At 37.2% G+C, this 24,473-nt stretch overlaps 1 protein-coding gene across 14 annotated transcripts in view; it reads left to right on the forward strand.

The window, feature by feature from the left end:
* The window catches only part of PKP4 (plakophilin 4), a 227,969-nt gene that overhangs the window by 101,192 nt on the left and 102,304 nt on the right, over positions 1–24,473 (forward strand). For 13 of the 14 annotated variants that reach the window (XM_017547370.2, XM_017547424.2, XM_017547444.1 and 10 more), the window contains exon 3: positions 22,126–22,238. The exons of the other annotated variant lie outside the window; for it this stretch is intronic. In XM_017547370.2, the coding sequence (XP_017402859.1) occupies positions 22,126–22,238 (113 nt within the window). The remainder of the gene's footprint in view (positions 1–22,125; positions 22,239–24,473) is intronic. 14 annotated transcript variants of the gene reach the window in all.

Raw genomic sequence — 24,473 nt, forward strand, 5'->3', positions numbered from 1 at the left:
AATACTTGCAACAGCTCGTGTTTCTATTGTATTATGATTATTTGCTATTTACTTAAAATAAACCTGAATATTTTAATTGTATGAATAGCTTCCAAAGAATATATCTCTTCTTAAAAGCCCTGTTTGATTAAACATTAGTACATGTTTTATTTAGTGAAACGATATTTTCTAATTGTGCTCTAGGTAGCTCAGGAAGCTTCCCAGGCTCCTAAGAAGGTGAAATGCAACATCAGCAAAAATGATCTATACCAAGACCAAGTGACCTGTACCAATCTTATGTAAATTTTGAGTGCTTATAAAATAATTAAGGTTTGAGTTGTTCAGTCCATTCTTTTTCTCCGAAGCCTTCTGTGGTGTCTTTTGTAATTGTTAGCCAGCTATTCTTCTGCCTAGCAGGCTTCAGGGACACCACCTTTCCCATAAATTAGTGTATTAAGGAAATGTTAGCTAATTTTAATATAAAGCAAAATGTAATTAGAGAGACCTGCTACAGAAACATATTCTGCACTGCAAATACAAGTGTAGATAATTTAGAGTAGACATACACCACTGGATAGCTCTATTAGCATCAATAAGAATTCGTTGTATAAAAATAACCTTACATAAATGCTTCTCTGTTCTTTGATTTAAATATTTCTGAAATGTTTTACTGCCCCAACACAATTTATACCCTGTGTGGGAAATGTTTGTTAAATGTATTGTATTTGGATATGAAGATGGTTGGTGATAGTAATTCACACTCAACTGGATTTGCTTTTGATTGATTTTTTTATTGTCATGGGTTTTGTCAATACCACCTGTATCCTCACCTGGTCTCATTTTTGGTCATGATACAATTTGCAGGGTGGCTGACAGTTTGAGTTGTACAATCCACAGACATAAACTGCTTTTTTTTTCTTTGGCCTATTTTTTGTTTGTTCTCAAAATACCATCCCAGCTTAGCTAATAGGCCAAGTCCAAGTATAATCTACTCTGAGACTGAGCTTGGTTTTTTCCATAGCTTTATTTTGGCCACTGCTGATCTAATTCAAGATACTTTAAAACTCCTGATCAAATTCTAAGGACAGTGCATTTATATTCTGTCATAATTAACAGTGAACGATTAAAGACATTTATGAATTAGAGCCAAGATTCAGTATTACCAGTGATAAAGGGCAATGTCTATTTATCACACGATTACACATTGTGACATTGGCAACTTTTGTAATAAAGATGTCTGCCTTATTTTCTAAATAAGAGGAAAAGGGGCTACAAACAATTAAACACATCTCAGTATGATTGTATGTGAAAAATATCTTCATATCGTGTAGTTGAGTTTTTAAAGTTCCTTCAATACACTAATGGCTTACAATTTAGTTTAACAGCTCAGTGTGTTGTAATCAAGAGTGTGAATAGGCAATCAAATACTTCTCTGAGATTCTGCTCCCTAAAGAATCCCTGGCAAGCCTGTTGCTATGGTGAAGTCTCACCTGGGACTTGTTTAGTATCTTTTTCAATCAGATATATTGACAAAAATGAGCTTAAAAACAGAACTCATAGAAAATCCAGAATGGGGAAATCCGGATAGATAAATGAAGCAATGTGGCTCTTCCTCTTTTTATTTTTTTAACTTGTACTTAACAGTTCTTGTTTGTGATACCAAGAGTCTTAAGATCTACCGAAGATATTACTTTCTCATTGTAATGAATGCTGGATGTCATAGAAAGCACTGTTTATCAGATGAGAAGCTGTGAAAATGATAATCTCTAAAACCCTGCAAACTAGATTTTCTGTATCCACAGCTGCTTCCCTGGAACTTTGACAGCTGTGATAGTTGTTGCAGACCATCACTGGTATTGCCATTGTATTTAGATAATGTCAAAGAAAGACTTATGAGTCACAGTTATTAAATTGAAGGAGATGATCACGTCAAAGTAAAGCCAGCTAGTGAGACCTTTGATGGATTACAGGCTTATATTGTTTTTAAGAGATTGTTATCTTACCCCCTCCGCCTTGAAATCAATTTCATGGCCACACTCTGGAGGTCATGGTATGAGGCTGAAAGAGTGATGAAGAACATCAACTCTGGAATCGTACCTTCTAACTGCATATCCCTGCCACACCATCTACTTTGTGTAACCTTGACATTCATGATCTACATCTCTAAAATGAGGGGAGTAATATATTCCTCATGGGATGGTTGTAGAATTTAAATGAAAAGTGCTTCACATATAGACATTATTAATTGGGTATTGGCTATACTCACACTTTTGATATGCATAGAAAACCTTAGTATGATATGTGGCTCATTGTATGCACATAATAAATAATAGCCAGTAATACTATTGTCATGATTGCTTAAATGAGTCTGTGTCAGATTTAGACTTACTGAAAACACAGGAGGAAAGGGAATGGCTAAAATTTGACTTACTTTATCATAAATTTTAGTTGTATGAATGAGGTGGGATAGTGAACCAGAAAACATCACATCATTCTAGATACTGTCCTGAAGTAGATACATGCAAGGTTTCTGGGACTAAAGTCAGCATCCTAGCAGCCTTTGCAGTGACAGTGCTGCTGTTCTTAAATCCAGCTAAGTATGTGCCATTTTAAAACACCATGTTTTTCAAATGAACTTACGTGTACTGCTGAGAAAAATGCCAAGTTTTGCCAGATCTGGTATTTTTACCTATTGTTTGATATTCATACCATTCATAACACAATCCTATTAAAATGCTTTGTTTTTATTGTAATGCATTAGTTCATTTTAAAAGGTAAATGTCACAGATGTGTAGTAAAGTGATAACTTAGGTTTAGATACAAGGAGAATGAGGGATGGAACAGGACCTGTTTACCTTTGTGTGTGGAAGGTGATGGAGTTGTTTAAGAGGATGCTTGGGTTTGAAGAAGTAGCTGGTTACAAATTGCCATTGCTAGAATTTGTTAGAGTAAACTTATGTTCTGCATGTGGGTACCTTGAGATGATTGTGGATTATCCCCAAGAAGAGATCCATTAGATAGCTGAGCACACGGACTTGGACCTTGGTTAAAACAGTCTAGGTCGAAGTTGTGAATGTGAGATCCACAACCACATAGTTGTTACTTGAAGCCGTGGGAGCAGCAGAGGCATGAAGAACACAGGCCCTAGGGTGATCCTCAGGGAATCTAGTCCCTACTCTCCGCTGTGCACCATATGACCATGGCTGAGCCCTATCTCCTCCGAATAATAAGTGTTAACAGTTCTTACTTCATAGACACAATTACGAGAGACCATTGCCTTTCCATCAATTTGATTTAAAGGCTTAGTGTAACACGTAGCACATAGAACATGCTGTTAGTACATTTCAGCTGTTGCTATTACTGTTATTATTAAGGGACTCACCCAGGGAAAATTTCTAGAGCAAGTAGAAAACTGGAAAAAGCAGTATTTACAACAGGCAGGGAAGGAACAAGATTCTATGAAGGAGACGGTATAGCCAGAGGAGGCAGAGTGGGCAAAAAATAGAATATGATATTGGTGAAGCCAGAGGAAGGATGAATGTCAAGGAGGAATGTCAAGGAAATCAGTGATTTTGAAGGATGCAGAAAAGTCAGGATGGAGAACAGAAAAGTGCCCTTTGGATTTAGCCACCAAGAAATTGTTAGAAACCTTAGGCGGAACAGTTGGTGCAGAGTTTAGAGCAGCAGCCAGATGACAGAGTTGAAGAGAAAATGAGACCAGAATGAGTGAGGAGTCCTTGGAAGACATGTGTCTGGAAAGGGAAACAGGAACTGTGTGAAGTAAAGGACTGGGGAATTGGGGCACTGTCAAGAGAGTGATGTGAAGGCCAGGCTGAATAAAGAGGAGGAGAAGATGAAGGTGTCGTCGGTACAGGGAGTGGGTGCTATTGCAGGCTGTAGAGTTCTGAGTAGTTTAGGAGGTCCCCAGCAAATGAATAACGGAGATCAGGGTCAGCGCTTCAGTAGAAGGTTTCCCTTTGGAAACCACAGTGCCTCCTGAGTGAACGGCAGGACTTTGGAAAAAGCTGGCCACAGCTACATTGGTGGTTACTTCAGAAAAAAGTCTCACCTGGTACGTAGGAAGTTGGGTTGATTTGTTCTCTTCATCTTTTGTGGGAAGTAGCAGACTCTCATGAATGGAAGGCTTTGTCTGTTAGATTTTAGGCTCCAGTGTGAGCTGTACAGATCCTGGCATATTTCTTATGAAGTACAAAAATTGCCCAGTGAAGTATTGAGTCCTTCATGGTTCCTGGCCCAGTTCGCGTTCCACTTTTCTCCCCACAAGGCCCAAGATAACTGGGATCAACCCATAGCTTGCCCTCTGCTGATCCTTTCTGCAGCCCTTTATTCACTTTGCTGATGAATTCAGAAGGTTGTGGGTCTCATGGTAAACTGTGTTGTCCTTTCTTTCCAAAGGGCCCCAGTCTTCTAACCCTGTTAACACACATGCCTACAGGGAGGCAGGCAGGCATTGTCCCAGGCACTAAGGTTGATGATATCCCTGGGGAGGGTACAGGCCAGTGTGTGGACCTCTGCTTACAGGAGCCTCAGACCCTGCACGGGAGCACCGACCTAGCCTGGCACTCTGCAGAGGATTTACACCAAACATTTTGGTTTACAGATAGCATTCTCTTGCAGTTTCAGCTTCCTGCTTCTGGAAGGAGAGAAGACAGTTATGGAAGTCAGCTTGATCTTTTCCTGTGTGTTAACTGGAGGTAGGGAATTGTTACCATGAAAACTGGCCAGAGTAGCTTCAGAAAACAAAGGCAAAGAGGTTTTTTTTGTTGTTGTTTTTTAGTATTTTCATAAAACAGACAAAATAATTTCTTAAAAAAGTAATATGATGGGAAATACTGGATTTAGACTTTGGGTTGCCTTAAATCAGCATCTGAATATTAAAGAGCAACACAGATGTACCCACCATCCCTGTTCTGTTGTTTGGCATTTATTTTTTTTATTTTTTTTTATTTTTTGAAACAGAATCTCACTGTCTCCCAGGGTGGAGTGGAGTGGCGTGATCTCGGCTCACTGCAACCTCTACCTCTGGGTTCAAGCAATGCTCCTGCTTCAGCCTCCTGAGTAGCTGGGATTACAGGCATGCACCACCACACCCAGCTAATATTTGTATTTTTAGTAGAGACAGGGTTTCACCATGTTGGCCAGGGTGGTCTCGAACTCCTGACCTCAAGTGATCTGCCCACCTCAGCCTCCCAAAGTGCTAGGATTACAGGCATGATCCACTGTACTTGGGCGCCTTTGATATTTTGATATCTGCAGGCTGGCTATATAAAGAAATCATGCATTTTAATTTTGTAAGGGTCATGAGAGTGCCTAATTTGTGTAGATTACTTGCTGTGAAATTCAGTAAATAGAGCATTATGGCTGTAGCAAAAAGGAACTACTTCCTTCTTGGGATTTTATGTAAAAAAACAGATCTTCTGTATATGAAGTTTAAGAGGAAAGAACAAAAAATGACATTGAGAACAAAAAAGGGTTATTGAGAACAGAATATGATCAGAAGATAAAAGAGGTAAATTATTAACTAAATAGCATAATAACATTTTTTAATGCTAAGAGCCTAGTAAAAATGGAACCCAAGGCATCTGTCTGTGGCAGAAATTACTTCATTTTTTTCTCTACTTAGGAATTGAAAATATATTCCCAAATTTTTGGCAAGTGAACTTCTTAGGAGAGAACATGGTATATTAAAAAAATAAAATTTTATTTTTTACTTTATCATGCCTAACTCTTTAAAAAATAGCTCACAGCATTTAGCATTTTGTTCATATACTTCACACCCAACTTCTCTTTGACGTGGGTGTTATCCCTATTTTACAAGTGATTAAACTGGGGTTTACAGATGTTAAATGACTTGTCTTATATCATATAGCTAGTAAGTGACAGAGTCTAATGTCAGATCCAAGTTGATACCAAAATCCTATAATCCTCCCATATTTGTTCTAATCTTTGTCAAATCATATGCCTTTAAAGAGGCTTATAAGTTTTTAAACTATAGGACAGGTGGCCCACAGGCTGAATGTGGCCCTCGCCTGTTCTTTATAGCCTGCAAGCTAAGAATGTTTTATACAGTTTTTAATGGTTAAAAAATAATCAAAAGCAGACTGTTTGTTGACACCTGAAAATTAGATGAAATCAAATTTCAGTTTCTGTATATACCATAAAACCTTCCGAGAACACAGCCACACCCTTCATTTATGTCTATGGCTGCATTTGCACTCCCAGGTCAAAGGTGAGTAGTGTCACAGAGACCTCTGCTATAATCCACAAAGCCTAAAATATTTACTGTGTATCTGGCTTTTTCTAGAAAAAGTTTGCCAACTGCTACTCTAGGATATTAGAACAAAAATCTGTGATGAGAAGTTTTGTATGGGGCCCGAAAGCTCACTGAAGCTCTCACACACCTTAATAAGTCTTTTGATCATTCCAGCAGCCAGAAGGCAGATGGTGTTGCCTTGTTGAACCAACAGGGAATGGGTGCCAAGCCCTGTGATCTCATCAGCACCATGCAGTTTTTTCATGTTCACTGACTTTATAGGTGCCTACTTTTATTTGGCATCTTAAAATAGGGATTAGTTTTGACCTTTCAGCTTGAATGTTTTAATCCAATTCCCTGACTTCCTTTAGGAGAACTTCATATCTAATTTAGACCACCTCTACTCCGTGGCCCCCAGCCGACTTCTCGGGTTTCATGAGTGCTCAGCACACTTTGCTGTGATTGGGGAGCACAGACACTGGTGTTGCCTCTGCCTTTCCCTCTTCCTTTCCCTCTTCCTCTCTGCCCACTGCAGTGTTTAAATGAATGAATGTTTAATCAAGTCAGTCTTTTAAATTACAGAAGAAAAAGTCGTAATACCATTTTCATCCTGGGAGATAAAACCTTTCACTATTGAATTTTGTGAAAGTTAGTAGTTTCTTGATAAGAAAAGAAGCCAGGAGAGGAGAAAACAGAAATGTGAATTTTAACATATGTTTTGTTGTAGAATTTGGCTTAAGTTTTGTATAGATTTTTGGATTTTAAAAAAATACATAGAAGCAACACAGGTTGTTCTGTTGACAAGTTGGTTTTATTGACAATCCATTGACAGATGAATGGATGAACAAAAATGTGGCATATATATCTCAATGGAATATTTATCCTTAAAAAGGAAGTAAATTCTGCCGGGTGCAGTGGTTCATGCCTGTAATCCCAGCACTTTGGGAGGTTGAGGTGGGTGGGTCACGAGGTCAGGAGTTTGAGACCAACCTGGCCAACATGTCTCTACTAAAAGTACAAAAATTAACAGGGCTTGGTGGTGCCTGCCTGTAATCCCAGCTACTTGGGGGAGCTGAAACAGAAGAATCCCTTGAACCCCAGAGGCAGAGGTTACGGTAAGCCAAGATGGCGCCACTGCACTCCAAGCCTGGACAACAGAGTGAGACTCCATTTCAAAAAAAAAAAAAAAAANAAAAAAAAAAAGGACGTAAATTCTGACATGCTACAATATGAATAAACCTTGAGGACATTATGCTAAGTGAAATAATGCCGGTCACAAAAAGACAAATAGTATATACATAATTTCATTTATACAAGGTGCCTAGAGTATTTGAATTCATAGAGACAGAAAGCACAATGGTGGTTGCCAGAGGCTGGGTGGAAGGGGTAGCTGGGAGTCGTTTCAGTTGGCATGATGAAAAAGTTGTGGGGATGGAGGATGGTGATGCTTGCATAACAATGTGAATATACATAAAGCCATGTACGCTTTAAAAATGGTTAAAATGTTAAATTTTGTTAGTGTATATTTTGCCACAATGAAAATATACACGTCATCATCAGCTATTTAAAACATCATGTCTACTTTGAATAATCATAATTATGTATTACAAAAAAATGATTTCTCTTTCAAACTATTTGTTATCAAAGGAAAAATTTACCATGTGATACATGGTATCTAAGTGATTCAGCCCTAACATGATTCAAAATTTAAACTTAATTGGGTCATCTTGCACGTTTTATTTTCAAAGCATATTGATATAAAATTTGTAAGAAAGATTAGGTAGATATAAGATTGCAATTGATTATCAGTTATTGTTTCCTTTCTTACTGAAGAAGTTCATTAAAACTACAGTAAGCCAAAAAGCATCTTTCTAAAGATACCAGTTCTCTATTAAATCCTGTGGAGTTTCCAGAGAAATACATACAGTAGAATCCTTTAAAGCAAATAGTTCATTATACAGCATATGTATTTAGCATGTTATATATTTCATGCCCTTCATGAAAATTCTTACAACATTTTCTTTGCTAGGTCAGAATAGGAACATTTAATTATTAGGAAAAATTGGGATTGTAGTGTGGTTTTACATAAGCAAACAACTCTTATTTTATTTACAAAAGTTAATAAAAATAAATGCCCAAGGTAAAGGGAAATAAATACAAAGAAGTATAAATAGTAAGCCACCCTACAGGCATCCAGTCCCATTTCCCAAAGGTTAAAACTACCTTTAAAAGTAAGGTTTTTAGAGTATACATCAAGAAAAAAAAAAATGTTTTCTGCATATTTTGGCATAGATGTCTTTTTAAAAACAACTGCCTGGCTTTATTTTCCTGCATAATCTTCCTTAAAGATATTCTGCATCAGCACATTTGGATTTACTTCAATCATTTCTAGCAATTGCATGGAATCCCATTATGTAGATGTATGTATATAGTTAGCTATTCCCATTTTTATGATTATTGGGTTGTTTCCAGTTTTATTTGATTGGTTGATTTCGTGTACTTTTCCAAGTATATCACAACCTCAGCATTGGGACTAATGGGACAACAGGTAGGTACGTAATACTTAAGTTTTTTTTTAGATATTGTTAAGTTGCCCCACCAAGAGTTTGTACCAATTTACATTCCTGCTGCAACATTTCTTCATAGCTTCACCAATGCTATATATTTTCAAATCTGACTTGTTTATTTCAGTAGCGCCATGATAGGTTATTAGAATATTATGAACACTGTTAGCATACTTTTCGTTTTGGGTTTTTTTTTTTTTTTTTTTTTATTTTTTTGAGAGAGTGTCTTGCTCTATGGCAATGCCAGAGTGCAGTGGGGTGATTCCAGCTCACTGAAACTTCCATTTTCCGGTTTCAAGTGATTCTCCTGCCTCAGCCCCCTGAGTAGCTGGGACTACAGACGCGCACCACCACACCTGGCTAATTTTTTTGTATTTTTGGTAGTGACAGGGTTTCACCATGTTGACCAGAATGGTCTCGATCTCTTGACCTTGTGATCTGCCTGCCTCAGCCTCCCAAAGTGCTGGGATTACAGGTGTGAGCCACTGCGCGCCACTGCGCCTGGCCCCTGTTAGCATACTGTAATGGCTTCAGAAAAGCAAAAATGTCAGTTGTCCACTTAATCAGAATACCATGTTCGCGGAATTGACAGTTTCCTAAACAGGTTTGTCCTGGTACATGCAAATACTTTGTGTCTTGTCTTTTCTTTCTGCTTAATTTTCTCAATTCCATTTTAATTACAGAAATTGTGTTGTAACAAGTGATACGATTAAAAGAGATAATAAGGCCAGGTGTGGTGGCTCATTGTCTGTAATCCCACCACTCTGGGAGGCCAAGGCAGGCGGATCACAAGGTCAGGAGATTGAGACCATCCTGGCCAACATGGTGAAACCCATCTCCACTAAAAAAAAAATACAAAAATTAGCTGGGTGTGGTAGCGTGTGCCTGTAATATACTAGCTACTTGGGAGGCTGAGGCAGGAGAATTACTTGAACCAGGGAGTTGGAGGTTGCAATGAGCCAAGATCGTGTCACAGCACTCTAGCCTGACAACAGAACGAGACTTTGTCTCAAGAAAAAAAAAAAAAGGAGATAGTATAAAAGTGTAAATAATTTCTTTGTTGTTTCTCAGTGCCACCCTTCTGAGGTGATAATCCTGCTGATCTGCTATGTCTTGTTCACAGTTGTGCCTGTCTTCAAACCCATGTAGGTTTGGGTTTTTTAATTTTGTTGTGTTTACTCAGTTCTTAGGCTGACTTTTTAATATAATCATATGTGATGGTCCTTCTGAAGCAACAGATAAAGTCACAACTTGGCCAGGTGTGGTGGTGGGCACCTGTAATCCCAACTACTCGTGAGGCTGAGGCAGGAGAATCACTTGAACCCAGGAGGCGGAGGTTGCAGTGAACCAAGATAGTGCTATTGCACTCCAGCCTGGGCAACGAGAGCAAAGTTTTTTCTCAAAAAAAAAAAAAAAAAAAATTTATTTTGCCCCTCCCATTTTAGAATTGGTCAACTCAAAACTGTGTTATGCTTTAAGGATTAGAGAAAACATAAACAGAGTGTTCGACCGACAGTTGGCCTTCATTCATTCCATACTGCCCAATACTATTATTTTTGTTATGACTTAGCAGAAAAAGAAAGTTACACATTTGATATTAAATTATGCCCATTTCAAACACAAGCAAATAGATTTCTTCATAAGTGAGGATATATTGCATACAAGAGAAAAATAATTCTCAATATGGCAATTTACAGATTCTTTTGGTCAAATAAATTAGTCCGAACAATAAAAATAGTATATATTTAAATCTGGAATTTCTATTTCTAAAACCTTTTCTTCTTTTTTGTTTTTTCTTTTCTGTTGACAGCCATATAGACGTAACACAAGTAAAAAGCAACATTACTTGTCTACTTTGATAAATAGGGAGTATGCAGATATTCAATAAAGGTAACAAAAAATAAAATTGCTTTTACATATGGCTAACCAGTGGAAGGAGCCAGATGTTAGGAGAGAAAGCAGGAGAGTCAGAAAAACCAGGGACATCAAATATGGAAACACAAGAAACAGAGCACTTGTGGACCTGAAGACTGAAATGGGCTTTATTCTGGGTGTACATACGCTGAGGTTGGACTCAGCCTGTAGCTAGAGGTGCCTGAGCTCTCCTACAGCTTTAATGTTCCTTGTAGGTTCGATATGGCTCATGGTTATCAATAATACATTGATCTTTCTTAACCTTGTTTCCCAAGAAGCCCACGATAATTTAAGAAAGGAATGATGATATTAGTGAAACCATATAGATAACATGAAAAAAGTTAAGACAAAAATTTTGAACACTTGTACCTCTTGAGCCAACTACCCAGTAAGGGACCATTTAATTTACTAGGGTATAACTAATCAATATGTTTTCTAATTCTAGTACTCCCCACCCCACACCACCTTCTCCCCCCACACACATTAAGCCATAGAATATCTGCAAAGCAGAAAGGACAATTGTAAAAGTAAACCTAGTATAGTCACAAGAAAAAAATACACCTGTGTTAGGTGGTATTTGTTTTCATTCCCATTAGATTTCATTGAGTTGCTAACCAAACCTTAAATTAGTAATTTTTAAAATAAGCCTCCTATTCTCCAGTGCTGTTTATTACATCTACGAAGAATAGAAGGTTAAGTTTATTTAGCCTTGTTGCTTCTTACCGTTTTTGTATTTTCTGCTGTGTTTTCATTAACTAGTCCACATAGTGGAAGTAGAAAATTGGTCATTTAGTCTTTTCAGTTTTCCATTTTAGCAAATAATGATTTATGTGCATTATTATCATATACTCTGTAGTCAATTAACCCCCAAATAAGCATCCAACATTAGATGATATGCATCATTCGTCTTAATGATTTTGAAACATATATATATATATATATATATATACTGAAAAATCAGGCAAATTTTTCGTGTTCTCATTACTAGTTTTTGTAATTTCATAAGATTTAAAGTAATAGCTAATCATATATTCAAGGCATTACATTTTAAAGAAAATCATTGTGTTTCTGACATTAATTCTACCAAATAACTACCTTGTAAGAAATGATAGCAACGGTTGTCATTGACAAGTACAGCTGACACTCCTGAACTATCCATTTTCCTTGTTATATCTCTTTTCCTTAATATTTATTTGACTACTAGGGCTTTCCCAAATGTAGGAAATTTTAAATGTAAATTAGTAAAACCTCAATTACAATACTGAACTAGAATTATTTATATCTACACACTGCACCCATATCTATACATCCTATCTATACATTCTACATTTTGGGATAAAAAGTAAATGAAAATAAATGACATTCCTAGTTCAACAATTAAATGTCAGTAGTCTATTCAATGAGTTTTCAAAAATGGCATGGTAAGGCTGGAAACTCCTGGTTTTGTGATAGGCAGGACATGATGTCTGAGAGATCAAGAAATCAGGCAGGTGGAGGCAGATATAACTAATGGCAGGAAAGGGAGGGTGTGATAAGGGAGTAAGCCATAAAATCACTGTTTTTGTTTTTTGCAAAGAGCTGGAGAGATACTAAGATGAATGGAGTATAGATTCCAGTCTTAGTTAAGAGGAGTCCTATTTAGTAAATTGAGCAGACGTCACAGGCAGAGCACTATACCTAAGGGCTGGATAAAGAACTGTAGGTGTTTATGGGAGGGTGTTTCAGGTGGATGGAACAAATGAGGAAAACCCTTGAGTGGTGTGTATGGGAAACCATGAATATTTCTGTATGGGTGCATGAACAGAAGTGATGGGAGACCACAAAAGGATATTTGGGGGGCAGACTATACAGAGGGTTTTAAAACAAAGCTGAGTTGGCTTTTTATAAGTGGCATTATGGGTTGGACACAGAGTAACACCATGGGATTAGGACAGATTGAGGTGATTTCAAATCTTGGTTTTGAGTGACCATAGGCAAGTCAGTTCTCTATGAAGTGAGGGTGACTCTGATTCCCTCACAGGCTGATTATGTGGAGTTCATGAAGAAATACTTGGCACTTAGCATAGAGCCTGGAGACCATTAAACCTTTTGTAAAGCATAGAGATTATTGGTGAGTAGTATTGAACTTTGGCAAATGTATCAGGAGAAAATATAAGCAGTGGAAGCAGGACCCCGCACCACTGTGGCAGGGAGAAGACTTAATGAGGAGTTTTTGCAATAGGCTAAATTGATGTGAACCTGAAGGAATAGTCAGGAAGGAAATAAATTCAGCCTGTGCTAAAGAGGTGGACTGGCAGGATTTGGGAAACTACTTAACGTGTGGGGAATGGGAATAAGAGAAAGGGAAGAAATGACAAAAAGATGAGAATGCTTATAGTTTGAGCCTGAATGAAAGAGGGATGGTGGTTGCACTAGGACAGTGGTTTTCAACCTTGCCTGTGCATAGGAATCTCCTGAAGGACTTGTTTAAACACGGGTTTCTGAACCCCACTTTTCTGACTTTAAGAAGTTCCCAAGTCGTGCTAATGTTGGTGATTCAGGGACCACACTTTGAGAAATACTCCGTGCAGAAGTAGAAAACACAGTAGGTCGGGAGGTGGAGAAGTATGGGAGAGGAGAGAGATGTGGCTGGGTAAGGTCATGGCTCATCCATCATTTAGGTATACCTGCTTAGCCGACCACTGAAAATTCAATTAGAGTTAGTGAATTTGGACACTACTACTATACGCAGTACTGGTCAGATTGTCAAGTGAGAGGTTGAAGAGCCGAGGACAGGTTACACAGTGAATCACTGTTGAGTCGATGGTCTTTTAAGAAGCCATCAGTGGCTGGGCACAATGGTTCACACCTGTAATCCCAGCACTTTGGGAGGCCGAGGCAGGTGGATCAACTGAGGTCAGGAGTTTGAGACCAGTCTGGCTAATGTGGTGAAGCCCCGTCTCTACTAAAAATACAAGAATAATACAGGCTTGGTGGCACATGCCTGTAATCCCAACTTCTCAGGAGGCTGAGGCACGAGAATCGCTTGAACCCCAGAGGCAGAAGTTGCAGTGAGCCAAGATCATGCTACTGCATTCCAGCCTGGGTGACAGAGTGAGAATCTGTCTCCAAAACAAACAAAGAAGCCATCCCTGTAATGGGTACATAGGAAAAGCATGGGGCTCTATCTGTTTTCTTTGAAGTTCTCATCCACATATAGTTCTAAGTAAAAAGCTTTCCTTGTGTATTTTTAATGTACCCCCAAACCTCTCCTCCTTTATTTTGGTTTCCTAATAGCAGAGCTAAGTTACAGATAAGAGCCCAAGTTTTAGAATATAAACTTCAAGCATCTGGTAAACTTTACTATTTTCTACTGGCTTCATTGAAACTAGAGGAAAGATGTCAACTAGAACCTGGTTTATTCCTGTTTTGGTAGGAGGATAAAACAACTAAGACGTTGCTATTGTTCATCTCCTATTAAAACCTTAGCTAGTAAGGCAAGAAATTAGATGGGTAGCTGTGTGTTGTACTTTTCTTTGATCCTAGAATCTCGATGTAACAAGCGATGGGCATAGTGTAGGGCAACAAACCCCACAGAGCTGGCATAGTAATACACATCCTTCATATCTTCAAACTGGTACAAGTCAGAAGTTTCCATTTGAAAGCTAACCCTTTATAGTATCCTTCCCTCTGTAAGTATTCAGTCTGGACAAAAGTGATTAAAAATTTGTTTTCCAATTTGTAAAAAGTGCTTTAAATGTGGAATATAGTATAGTATGTATAGTATAGTATAGAATATAGTATGGTAAATGTAGAATATGTGTTTAGGGATGGCTGAATTAAGAGATAAGTATTTTTTCTTTCAGTCTCGCCTAAGTCGTGTTCTCAAAATGATAGTTCCTTGAGATGTTAATAGTTGTTCCTGCAATAGAAAAAGTATGCTTAGTGTTCAATAAATCAAAGAAGTGCTGGGTTAAACAAAGATAAGCTGACTTACTACTGGTAGATGTCTCAGAACTTTTAGGATGGTAGGGTTGCTATGACTCTCCAAGATTTAGAATCTCCTGGGCAGCATTTCGCGAATCTACTTGACCCAGAACCCTTCCTTTAAGGGTTAACATCTGTTAACGTCCTGTGGGCCACAAGTGTTCTCACTGTGATAAATATAATGTTATTTATCTTTGATTTCTAATTTCCTTTTAACAAAGGAAGCTCGCCAGTACAATCGTGATTGACATCATATGCCGAGCACTTCTATGATTAATTATACATTGATTTAGGAACTACTAAGCAGACATAATAATGGTTTATCATTTCTTAAGTAAATTGTGGTAGATGGTCAGGACATTTGATTACCTCTGTTGTATTTGCTCAAGGACCTTTGTAAATATGACTGCTTTGGTTTTTGCACCAGCCTAGGTTGCAGGATGATACTTAGGATATTTTTGGGGATTTCTTATTAGTTCTTAAATACTTGTTTTTAAAATAGTTTCCTAAATTTGACCCAAAAATATGATCATGACCATAATGATCATGACTCATCTTTTCAATGTGAGAAATTGAGGGAAATGCTATAGTATGTCCTGGGAACAGGACATAATCCTGCTCTATCCTCTCTATCTTAAAAATCTAGTCAGTGGTAGTCTTTTAGTGATATAAAACTCTCAGTATGCTAAGGCAGAAAGCAGATTTTTTTTCAAAGATTTTTAACCAACAGCAGTCGAAATTAAAATGCTTGCTTTCTTAACCAGTAATTCTTCATGTGATGACCATCTGTTTTCTTCTTTGAATATTACTGGAACTAAGCTCTTTTCTGTTGAGATGTATAGTCATGGAAAGGTATGTTGCCTTTTGATATGTTGTACTTATACAGCTAGCACGAAATGATTTTTGTCACACAGATAAACATTTCTAAAAATTACTATGTATTTTATATTAAGAAAAGTACACAAGCATTGGAAACCAGGATTTCAATGACTACAATGCCTAGAATGATACTCTCTTAAAAAGGAGCCAATTTAAAGAAAAATGCTCAATGAAAGAGGTAATATAAGTCAGAGGAGAAGGAAACAGAGATCGAAGAGTCCTATAATCAAGAAGATATGTTCTCAGAAGAGAAAGATTTGAGCATTAGACTAAAATGAAACATGGAGGATTCCAGAGAGAAGCAAGATTCTGGAGGAGGCAGGAGAGCATACAGAGACTAGCCTTGGGTGAGAAGGGGGACACTCCCTCCACTAAGCCTGGAAGAGAACTGAGGATTAGTATGAGTGTGGGGGCAGGACTTGAGCTGTTAAGCTGATGGCCTGAACTGAGCGCCTGCTGATGTTTCTTAATCGTTGTCACCATTTGTAGTAGCTATTGCAGCTACTCCTAAATTAGTCGGCTGGACTCACTTGAAGTAAATCCACAGTAATGATGCAAATGAACAACTGAGCTAGATGGCTCGAGGCTCAAAATACAATGAGCTTTTTGCACATATTTGGAAGAATAATGGTCTTTACTGATTAGGAAGAAAAGGAAAACATGATTTACTAATATCAAGAATGTAAGGGAGGTAAGACTGCAGATCCTACTGACAATGAGGACAATTATATAACATATTCTGACAGTGAAGAGTATTATGAACAACTTTATGCTAATAATTAGAGGCAGTAAGGAGCCAGGAGCACACCATCTCCACTCTCCACTCTTCGAGTCACCTCGGGTTTGGGGTGTGCAGGAATACATAACCTTCATCAGAGAGGGCTGTAGGAAAATTGAGTATTTTCAAGAAAGAACTACATTTCAATTAAAGCCTGGAAGTGGAGAGTATTCTTAGTAACTCAGAGGTGGAGAACATTCTGATTAAAAGATAAAGAGTTTGTAGAGAGAGTTTGTAAACTGGAATGAGGCTTCCACAGGGCACAGTTGGAAGGGGTCAGGAGATATGTCACTATGGCCGACAGTGAGGACTTAATGAGGGTAAGAGACTAGGAGGCCACAGGAGGGTGAAGTATGCCCTGCTTTCAGTGTTAAATGAAAACGGGGACTGAGCCTTGAACTGGAGTGGAGCTCTTCCTGCTTATCAAAGGAACGGGAGTGCAGAGACCTAATTCTGAAAGCTACCTGGGGTTTCTGAAAGCCAGAAGGAAAACAGTACCCTTGTGACTAGATGCGCAATATCCTAGTATTTCTATTTGAAAGAAACACAGTAATTACTCATTTTAAAGCCTTATTTAGAACTGAGTAACTTAGGAATTGAAGTAAAAGTCAACCTTTTGACTTTAACAGGAAGGGAAAACAAAAGAAAAAAGAGATTCCACAACCAATAACCATGCAGGAACAGACATGAAAAAGAACTAATAAGTCTCAGAAATGGAAAGTATTGTCTTTGAAAAAAAGTTCAGTAGATGAGGTAAACCATAAACAAGACACATAGAGAAATAGTGAATTGAAGGTAGTGCTGAGAGATTCTCCCTGACTACAGCTCAAAGAAATTAAGAGAAAATATTAAAGAGGTACATTGCAGATTCAATATTCTAATCAGTCTTTCCCCTGAAAGAAACTAAACACACTAAATAAAATTTTTAAATTGTCTTTTTAAAAGCAAGGCTAAGCTAGAAAGAAAAGAAAGAATTCACAAAAACCGAAACCAAAATGCAAATGAGAATCCTAAGCAGTAAACTTGGCTTTCACCCTGAAGGTATCTGGCAAGGCCTGGGTGACCTTGAGCATGCCATTTGACAGCTCCATGCCACAGGCATTTGAGGACAGTCTAAGGTAAGGGTTCAAATTAGATCCCTTGCCCAAAGTTGGAACTTCTCAAAACTACAACATTGGCTAAAGCTGATAAGAAATCTGTCCCACAGAAGAGGACAGGCCTGGGTACTGGCAGGAGGAAGACGTTTTCCTCTGAGAGGTATGATACCTATGAGATTTAAAAACTTAAATGTTCAGCAAACATAGGAAAAGGTGTTAGATACCAGGGAAATACAAAATAAAGCGCAAGCAAAATACCATTCTATGCCTATCAGACTACCAAAGAAAAGAGGAATTCAAGGCCCAAAATATAAACTGACATTGGTGAGAATGTGGAGACACTGAAACTCTCAAAATATTGCTGACTGGAATATAAATTACTACAACTATTTTGAAAAGTAACCTGATAATCATTACCAAGCAAAACTGAAGATGTGTGTACCTTTTGACCAAGCAGTTCCACTTCTAGGTCTCTTAGCTTAGCTTTGGAGAAGCATGTTTCATGTGCACAAGATGGTTTATACAAGAAATCTTATTTAAAGAGTGTTTGTAATTACATAAAATTGGAAACAACCCAGAGTTCATGATGAGAACGTATAAAGACATTATGTGATAGCAATGGAATACTATTGAGCAGTGAAAACCGATTAGCTAGATCTACATGTATTGATATTAATAAATCTCAAAGTCATATTGCACTAAAAGCAGTCTGCAAAAACTGTACAGTGTACCATTTGCATAAATTATGTGGACATACAAAACAATGCTACTATTTCATTTGCCATTTATAGCTCTGTAAATATGTAGTAGTAATATAAAATACTCATGTGAATAGTAAGCATCAAATTTAGGGTAATGATTCCTTCTAGGGTGGGAAGAAAAGAGAATAGAGTCTAGGAAAGAAACCAAGGGATTTGATTGTATTTTAAAATAAAATTGTAATATTTTACTTTTCAAAACATCTGAAATCAATGTAGCAAAATATTTTCTATAGCTGGGTCAGATTTACAGTTCATTGTGTTATTGTCTAGAATTTTTCTGTATTTTTGAAGTGTCTTACAATATTTTTAAACTTGGAGACAGAAATCTATCATAGAAATTTATATGATACAATAAAAAGACCGTTTCAAGTTGGATTCTCATTGACATAGAGTTTTGCATGTGGAGTATTTGTTAGGGATCAACACCTGTGGAGAAGAGGGGACGGGAACGCAGAATTAGGCAAGGGAGAATTCCAAATCAGGCTGGCAGATCTTTGGCCAAGGCCAAAAGGAGCAAATCTGGGCCTGGTCTTTATATTCTTACCTCAATCACTGCCTGAATGCAAGCTTCTCAGAGGGCGTGCCCATGGGTAAGGGGGTTCTCTGCAGCTGGGACACCCCTGAAGGAGCTGATGACCACAGACCTGCTGGCAGATGGGGCAGCCAGCTCTTCCCTGGGCTTCCTCGGGCAGTGTAGCTCTGTCTACCAAGTATGGCTCAACTGAAAGTGCAGCTTTATTTTCATCTATTCCCTTAACTCTCTCTCTCAATATTTATCAGTATACTTACTTGAAAGGGACGAAATAAATATAAAGAAAAGCTTTGTTGTAACACATGTGAACAGATTCATTTTTATAGCATATTAGTAGCCTTGACTTTCTAAAGTCATGTGTGGTTTTGTTTGCCATGCTCTACAAGGAAATTTTCATACATTAAATCACTGGCAAGTGCTTTTAATGTTAGCTTTTTTCTGCTCACAAAACAACAAATATGAGTTCCCCCTATCATTTAGATTCCAAGTTTGGGATACTGATTTAAGAACCAGTCTTCACATTTTTTGTTTAGAGGATAAAATATAAGAATTTAACTTCATAGATGATGTCTCTGCATTATCATCTTAATGAGTGTTATTTTGGAAATTTTTAGATGTGTTTTTATATGACTGCATAATACTCTCTTCCTCATCAGTCAGTCAAAGAAGCCAGTAGAGACTGAATTGTGAAATGTGATATCCCACTCTTACATCTTGGTGTCAATCACGTGTGTGTTTGGTAGGGGTGATAGTAATAATTATGCAAGAAAGCATATTTTTTTGTTTGTAAACATTCACAGGTAACATTTACAAATTCCGTGCTTTGTAGCTTCTTGATATTCTGCTTTTGGCACTTTAATGAAGTCCTATTTGTGAGAAGTTGTGGGCACATAATAGGTAGAATGGTTTTGGTAACAGTAGTCAGTGATGTTCAATAGCACGGGTTCTGCATCCAGTTGGGATATCATATGGACTTAACTCAATCCATAAGAATGTTAAAGGAATGACCCTACTTTTAAATAAAAAGCGTAGCTACATCATGCTACACAGGCTTTCCTAGCAACTCAACAGCTGTAAATTGTTTCTATAGGTATGTCTATCAAAGTTTCCATTTATAAGATACAGAAACTAACATGGCTAATTAAGCAGAAAAGGAATTCATTAAGTGATTATTAGTGAATTCCCACATTTGTTACAAGTACTGGAGAATAAGACTTGAGATCTAGATCCCAGGAATGGTATCCAAATTCGTGCCACAAAGTTGATCAGGTAAAGAAACTTGTTACAGCAGCCATCAAACACAGGAGGTTGTTTCCATGTCAGAAACTTGACCTTGAGACCTAATGCAGGAAGTTCAGCAAGAAGGCAGTAGAGAGGGAAAATGAGTGTCCTGTTTGCTAGAGTCAGAGTCTCAGTGTCAGCACCTGCATCACAGTCTGGCATGGGTGCACCTTCTTGGCAGAGCCAAAGTTACCTGTCTCTGCTTTTGAGGGAAGAAATTATGGGAAATTCCAACTTCTGCCTTCAAGCAGTAACTTTCCCAACCATTTCCTCAAAAGGTTGTTTAAAAGGTCATAGGCAGCCACAAACATGGTAAAAATTTCCTGTACAGTGGAATTTTTTTCTATGAATGGAATTTTTTTCTATGTTCTTATTTGAAATATATTTTCATACCATACTAGACCTGATGTGGTAACTTTTGGTCATGCCAGAATGAGGATAGTACTCTAGCCCTCAATCCCTAGTAGCCACTGAACTCAGAGGACAAAGGTAATACGATGGCTTGGGGAATACTTGGGGATTCCTGAATAGTCCTTTCCTGGCCCAGCTTGATACAAGCAGGCAGTGTTATGGGAAAAGATGCATATAATAACACGTGAGTAAAAGAAACGAACGAATGGAAGTCTATCACACACAAAAAATTTTGCTATTTAAGAGCAAAGAAAGAATAAGTGTGAGGTAAGCATAATAGTATTTTCAAATTGGTTATCTTAGCCTGGTACTGACTGCTGAACAATTTATGTCTATCTGGTCTTTTGTTACTGAACATTTATTAAGAGCCTAAGAATTGTTAGGCAGAGGCAGGCATTGTCCCACTTACCTATTCTGGTCATACTGTACAGCATTATTGAGCCAGCTATTATTCATCTAGGCCCTGTCTAATACGCCCACACCAATTGGGATCATTAGAAAAGGACTCTCAACATCAGAAAGTGGTAAGGAGTTTAGGGACTGTTTCTTAAAAATTATTCTAAGAATATCTGTACAATTTGCAGAGCCAGTGCTGCCAAGCAATTGCATGTTTGCCTGATTTCACAAGGAGTTCATATACTTTAAAAATTTTTGATGGCAAACAAATATATACATATAGTCATAATATTTTAGGTCATTTTATTTCTTGTTAGTTTCTACATTTATTACTCATATGTCTGGTATTTTGAACTAGCAGGCATCACATTAAACTACTTACAGTTCAGCATTTGCTTTGAGTGGACTTGTAAGGAGATAATATGGCACAGGGGAGCTTGAGATGCTATTTGTGGCTTAAAACCTTTGGAATATATTTGATCTTTAGATCTTTTATAACATGACATGTTTTCTATGTATTAAGATCCCATCAAGCTAACAATGAGAGAAATACAAATAAAGTGAAAACATCTTCTCCTTTCATAGAACTTGTTTGCCTTCATTCTGCAACGTAGATTGTAGACAATCTTCCAGCTTTTAAATATATTTTAAATTCCATGTTATGGCTTAGTCTTTTTCATTTCTTGTGTTCCTTCTTTCCCTTTGCACGGTTGCACAGGATTGGTTTTGGACACAGCACATTGTTGTTGGTTATATCATAGATCAATATGGCAAGACTTTCTGTAGCATTGGAATCTTTGTTTCTTAAAAGACTATATATCAAACATGGTAAAGCGATTCTGATCATGGGGATTTATATATTTTTAAACTATGCTGACATGTAGTATGAGAAATAGAAAAACTAGCCATTGGGAATAAATAACTTAAATTGTTTGCTGTGCCTCTGATATAGATACATAAAGTAAGGTCTCTGGAAGCCTAAACTTTAATAAGTTACTATAGTAGAAGTACTGTTTAAAGACCTCAGTTAGAACCAAAATGAGAAAAGGCAAATAAAGATCTACATGTTTTCTATTCCAAACAAAGCCTGATATTCTATTCCCTTTAGATTTGAAAAAGCTAGGAATCAATAGGTCATTTATTTCATACAAAAATTGCCTTTCACAAAGCCACACCATAGCTTTATGTTATGGGGGTACGTTCCTGTGTTTCCTGTGACGTACATTAATTTATATATCTGCCTGAGCAGCAAACCTCAGCGCCTTATATGCCTTTTATTTCCTTGAATCACAGGAGCTTCAGTTTCAACGACTCACCCGAGAACTGGAAGTGGAAAGGCAGATTGTTGCCAGTCAGCTAGAAAGATGTAGGCTTGGAGCAGAATCACCAAGCATCGCCAGCACCAGGTACAGGGCCAATGGCTCCATCTTTATGCACACTCAAGTTACATGCCTTATTAGGTTGTTCTGTATGCAGCAAATGATTCCGTTAGTATCGTTATTGTTAACTTGCCTTCCAGAATTTGACACCAAAAATGTCCGTGTATTCTAATTTTGAGAAGCCTCTTTCAGTGTTGACTATCCCTCAGTCCTGTGCTTGAAATGTTTTCTATAGCATTGGCAAGCTTTTGTAGCAAAAGCTATTGTGCTGCCTTCAGATTCCTCATTTGTGCACCCAGTTAATGGATGTTGTCGTGATTAATTGCTAATCATTTGGTAAAGCTAATTGGCTGGTGCTTTGAACACCTGGTATTGATTTTTTTTTTTAACTAAGAAATATTTCTAAATGATAAGATTGCATTAACTTTTTAAAATGCCTTCAGTTTACTTTGGGTTTTTCTAGAACTCTGTGAATTCATGTGAACTAATTACTATATGGAATAATTTACTGTACTCACATTTAGTAAATACAAAAGAGTGCATTAGTATAAAACATAATCATGATTGTTATTTTTTGTTTAAATATCTCTTATGCTATTTAAAAGCATCATTCCTGTAAAAATTACTACATGTTCCAAATAGTTAAATCACTGCTCATCCTACCTGTAGATTTTCTTAATAATTACTTATTTCTATAAAACCTACTATAAAATGCTTTCATTGCTTGCAGTTTTAAGTTTGATCTGCTTACACTTAGGTAGACATGCCTGCAATAACTTTTCTCTCAGTTATTTCTAGCCTCATAATTGTTCTACTCTTCAGTATCTTGTATTATTCATGGGCAAAAAAACTTCTTAGTGAATAGAATGCTGTCTGTTGTTTCTAGCTGATTGTTGGTATGAACTTTAAACTATTGGGCTGGTAAGTTGTAGCCATATTAATTTTTCATCTCTGACTCTTAACAGTTGTATATATTGATATGTTTAGTAAGGCATAAAGCATATAAATAAAGGTCAACAAAACCTTTATGAAACAAATATAAGATTATGTAATTATTTTATAAATATCCAGGAAGGTTTTTAATAGGAAGGGAATTATAAGCAAGGTGTAAAATTATAAATTAGAAATTTCTAACTCAGACTTTGCAGTACCCAATAAAATAACTTATTAAGGAAGTTAAAACTGAAAACAAAAATTAGCTTTAATTCTCTATAATTTTTTTTAGAAATTATCTGTATTTTAACACCAAAAATAGCAATTCACAAACTCAATAGTATGGTATTATATATTTCTAAAATGTATGAACCAACTTGTTTTGTTTTTCTAAACAGAATTATATTTTAATAGAAAGGTAAATCAACATTTTAAATAATTTAGTTTGGACTTCTTATTCTGGCAATATAGCTAATTAAATTAAAATAGAAATTCTCTTGATAAACTTCTAGATATACTTGGTATATCTATAATAAAGACCAATATCTAGAGGAAATGGTGGGAAAGGAGGGAAAATCTCCAGATATTGAAACTAGAAAGAGCACTGAAAACCAGAGCCAGAAGCTTGAGCTACCTCTGTAGGAGATGTGAGAACAGTTGTCAAACCTCAAAGTAAACACCAGAGGTGGGTTTAATACCCATATAGGAGCCAAAGAATGAAGCCTTGTGTGTGCTCAAGGATGGTATGTTTGAACTTAAGATCACTACACTAAGCCATGTCCTTGAAGGACTCTGCCACTAGCAAATGCCAGGCTTCTACCATATGTGGGTTTTTAGCCCAAATGTAACTATCCACAGTGCTTAGGAGTCCCCAGCTGAGAAAATGGCACCACTAAAGATGAGCTCACAGTGAGATAGTGTAAAACACAGATTTATGAGTGACGTCAGTAGGATGACTGAATAGGACTTGTCAGTGCCCATCCTATCATGGAAACATCAATTTAAGCAACCATCCACACACACAAATACCTTCACTAGAGCTAAGAAATCCAGGTGTGAGCACCTGAGTGTAGCACAGAAATAAGAAGAGATGTATTGAAGAGGATAGGAAGGACAGTTTCACAGTGTGCTTTGTTCATCATGTATTTTCGAATGAGTTCTGATTTTGTAAAACTAAAAAATTGCCTTAAAATACATGTCATAAAATAAAACTTGACCATGAGTGAGAGAATCAGTGGACAAAAGAGTGAGATTTTACACTTCAAGAACTGCAATACCATTGGAGGAAGTCTGACAGGTATGCACAGTAAAATAGATACAAAGGATACT

The sequence above is a fragment of the Cebus imitator genome, unplaced genomic scaffold, assembly GCF_001604975.1.
Source record: "Cebus imitator isolate Cc_AM_T3 unplaced genomic scaffold, Cebus_imitator-1.0 Scaffold10, whole genome shotgun sequence".
Lineage (NCBI taxonomy): Eukaryota > Metazoa > Chordata > Mammalia > Primates > Cebidae > Cebus > Cebus imitator.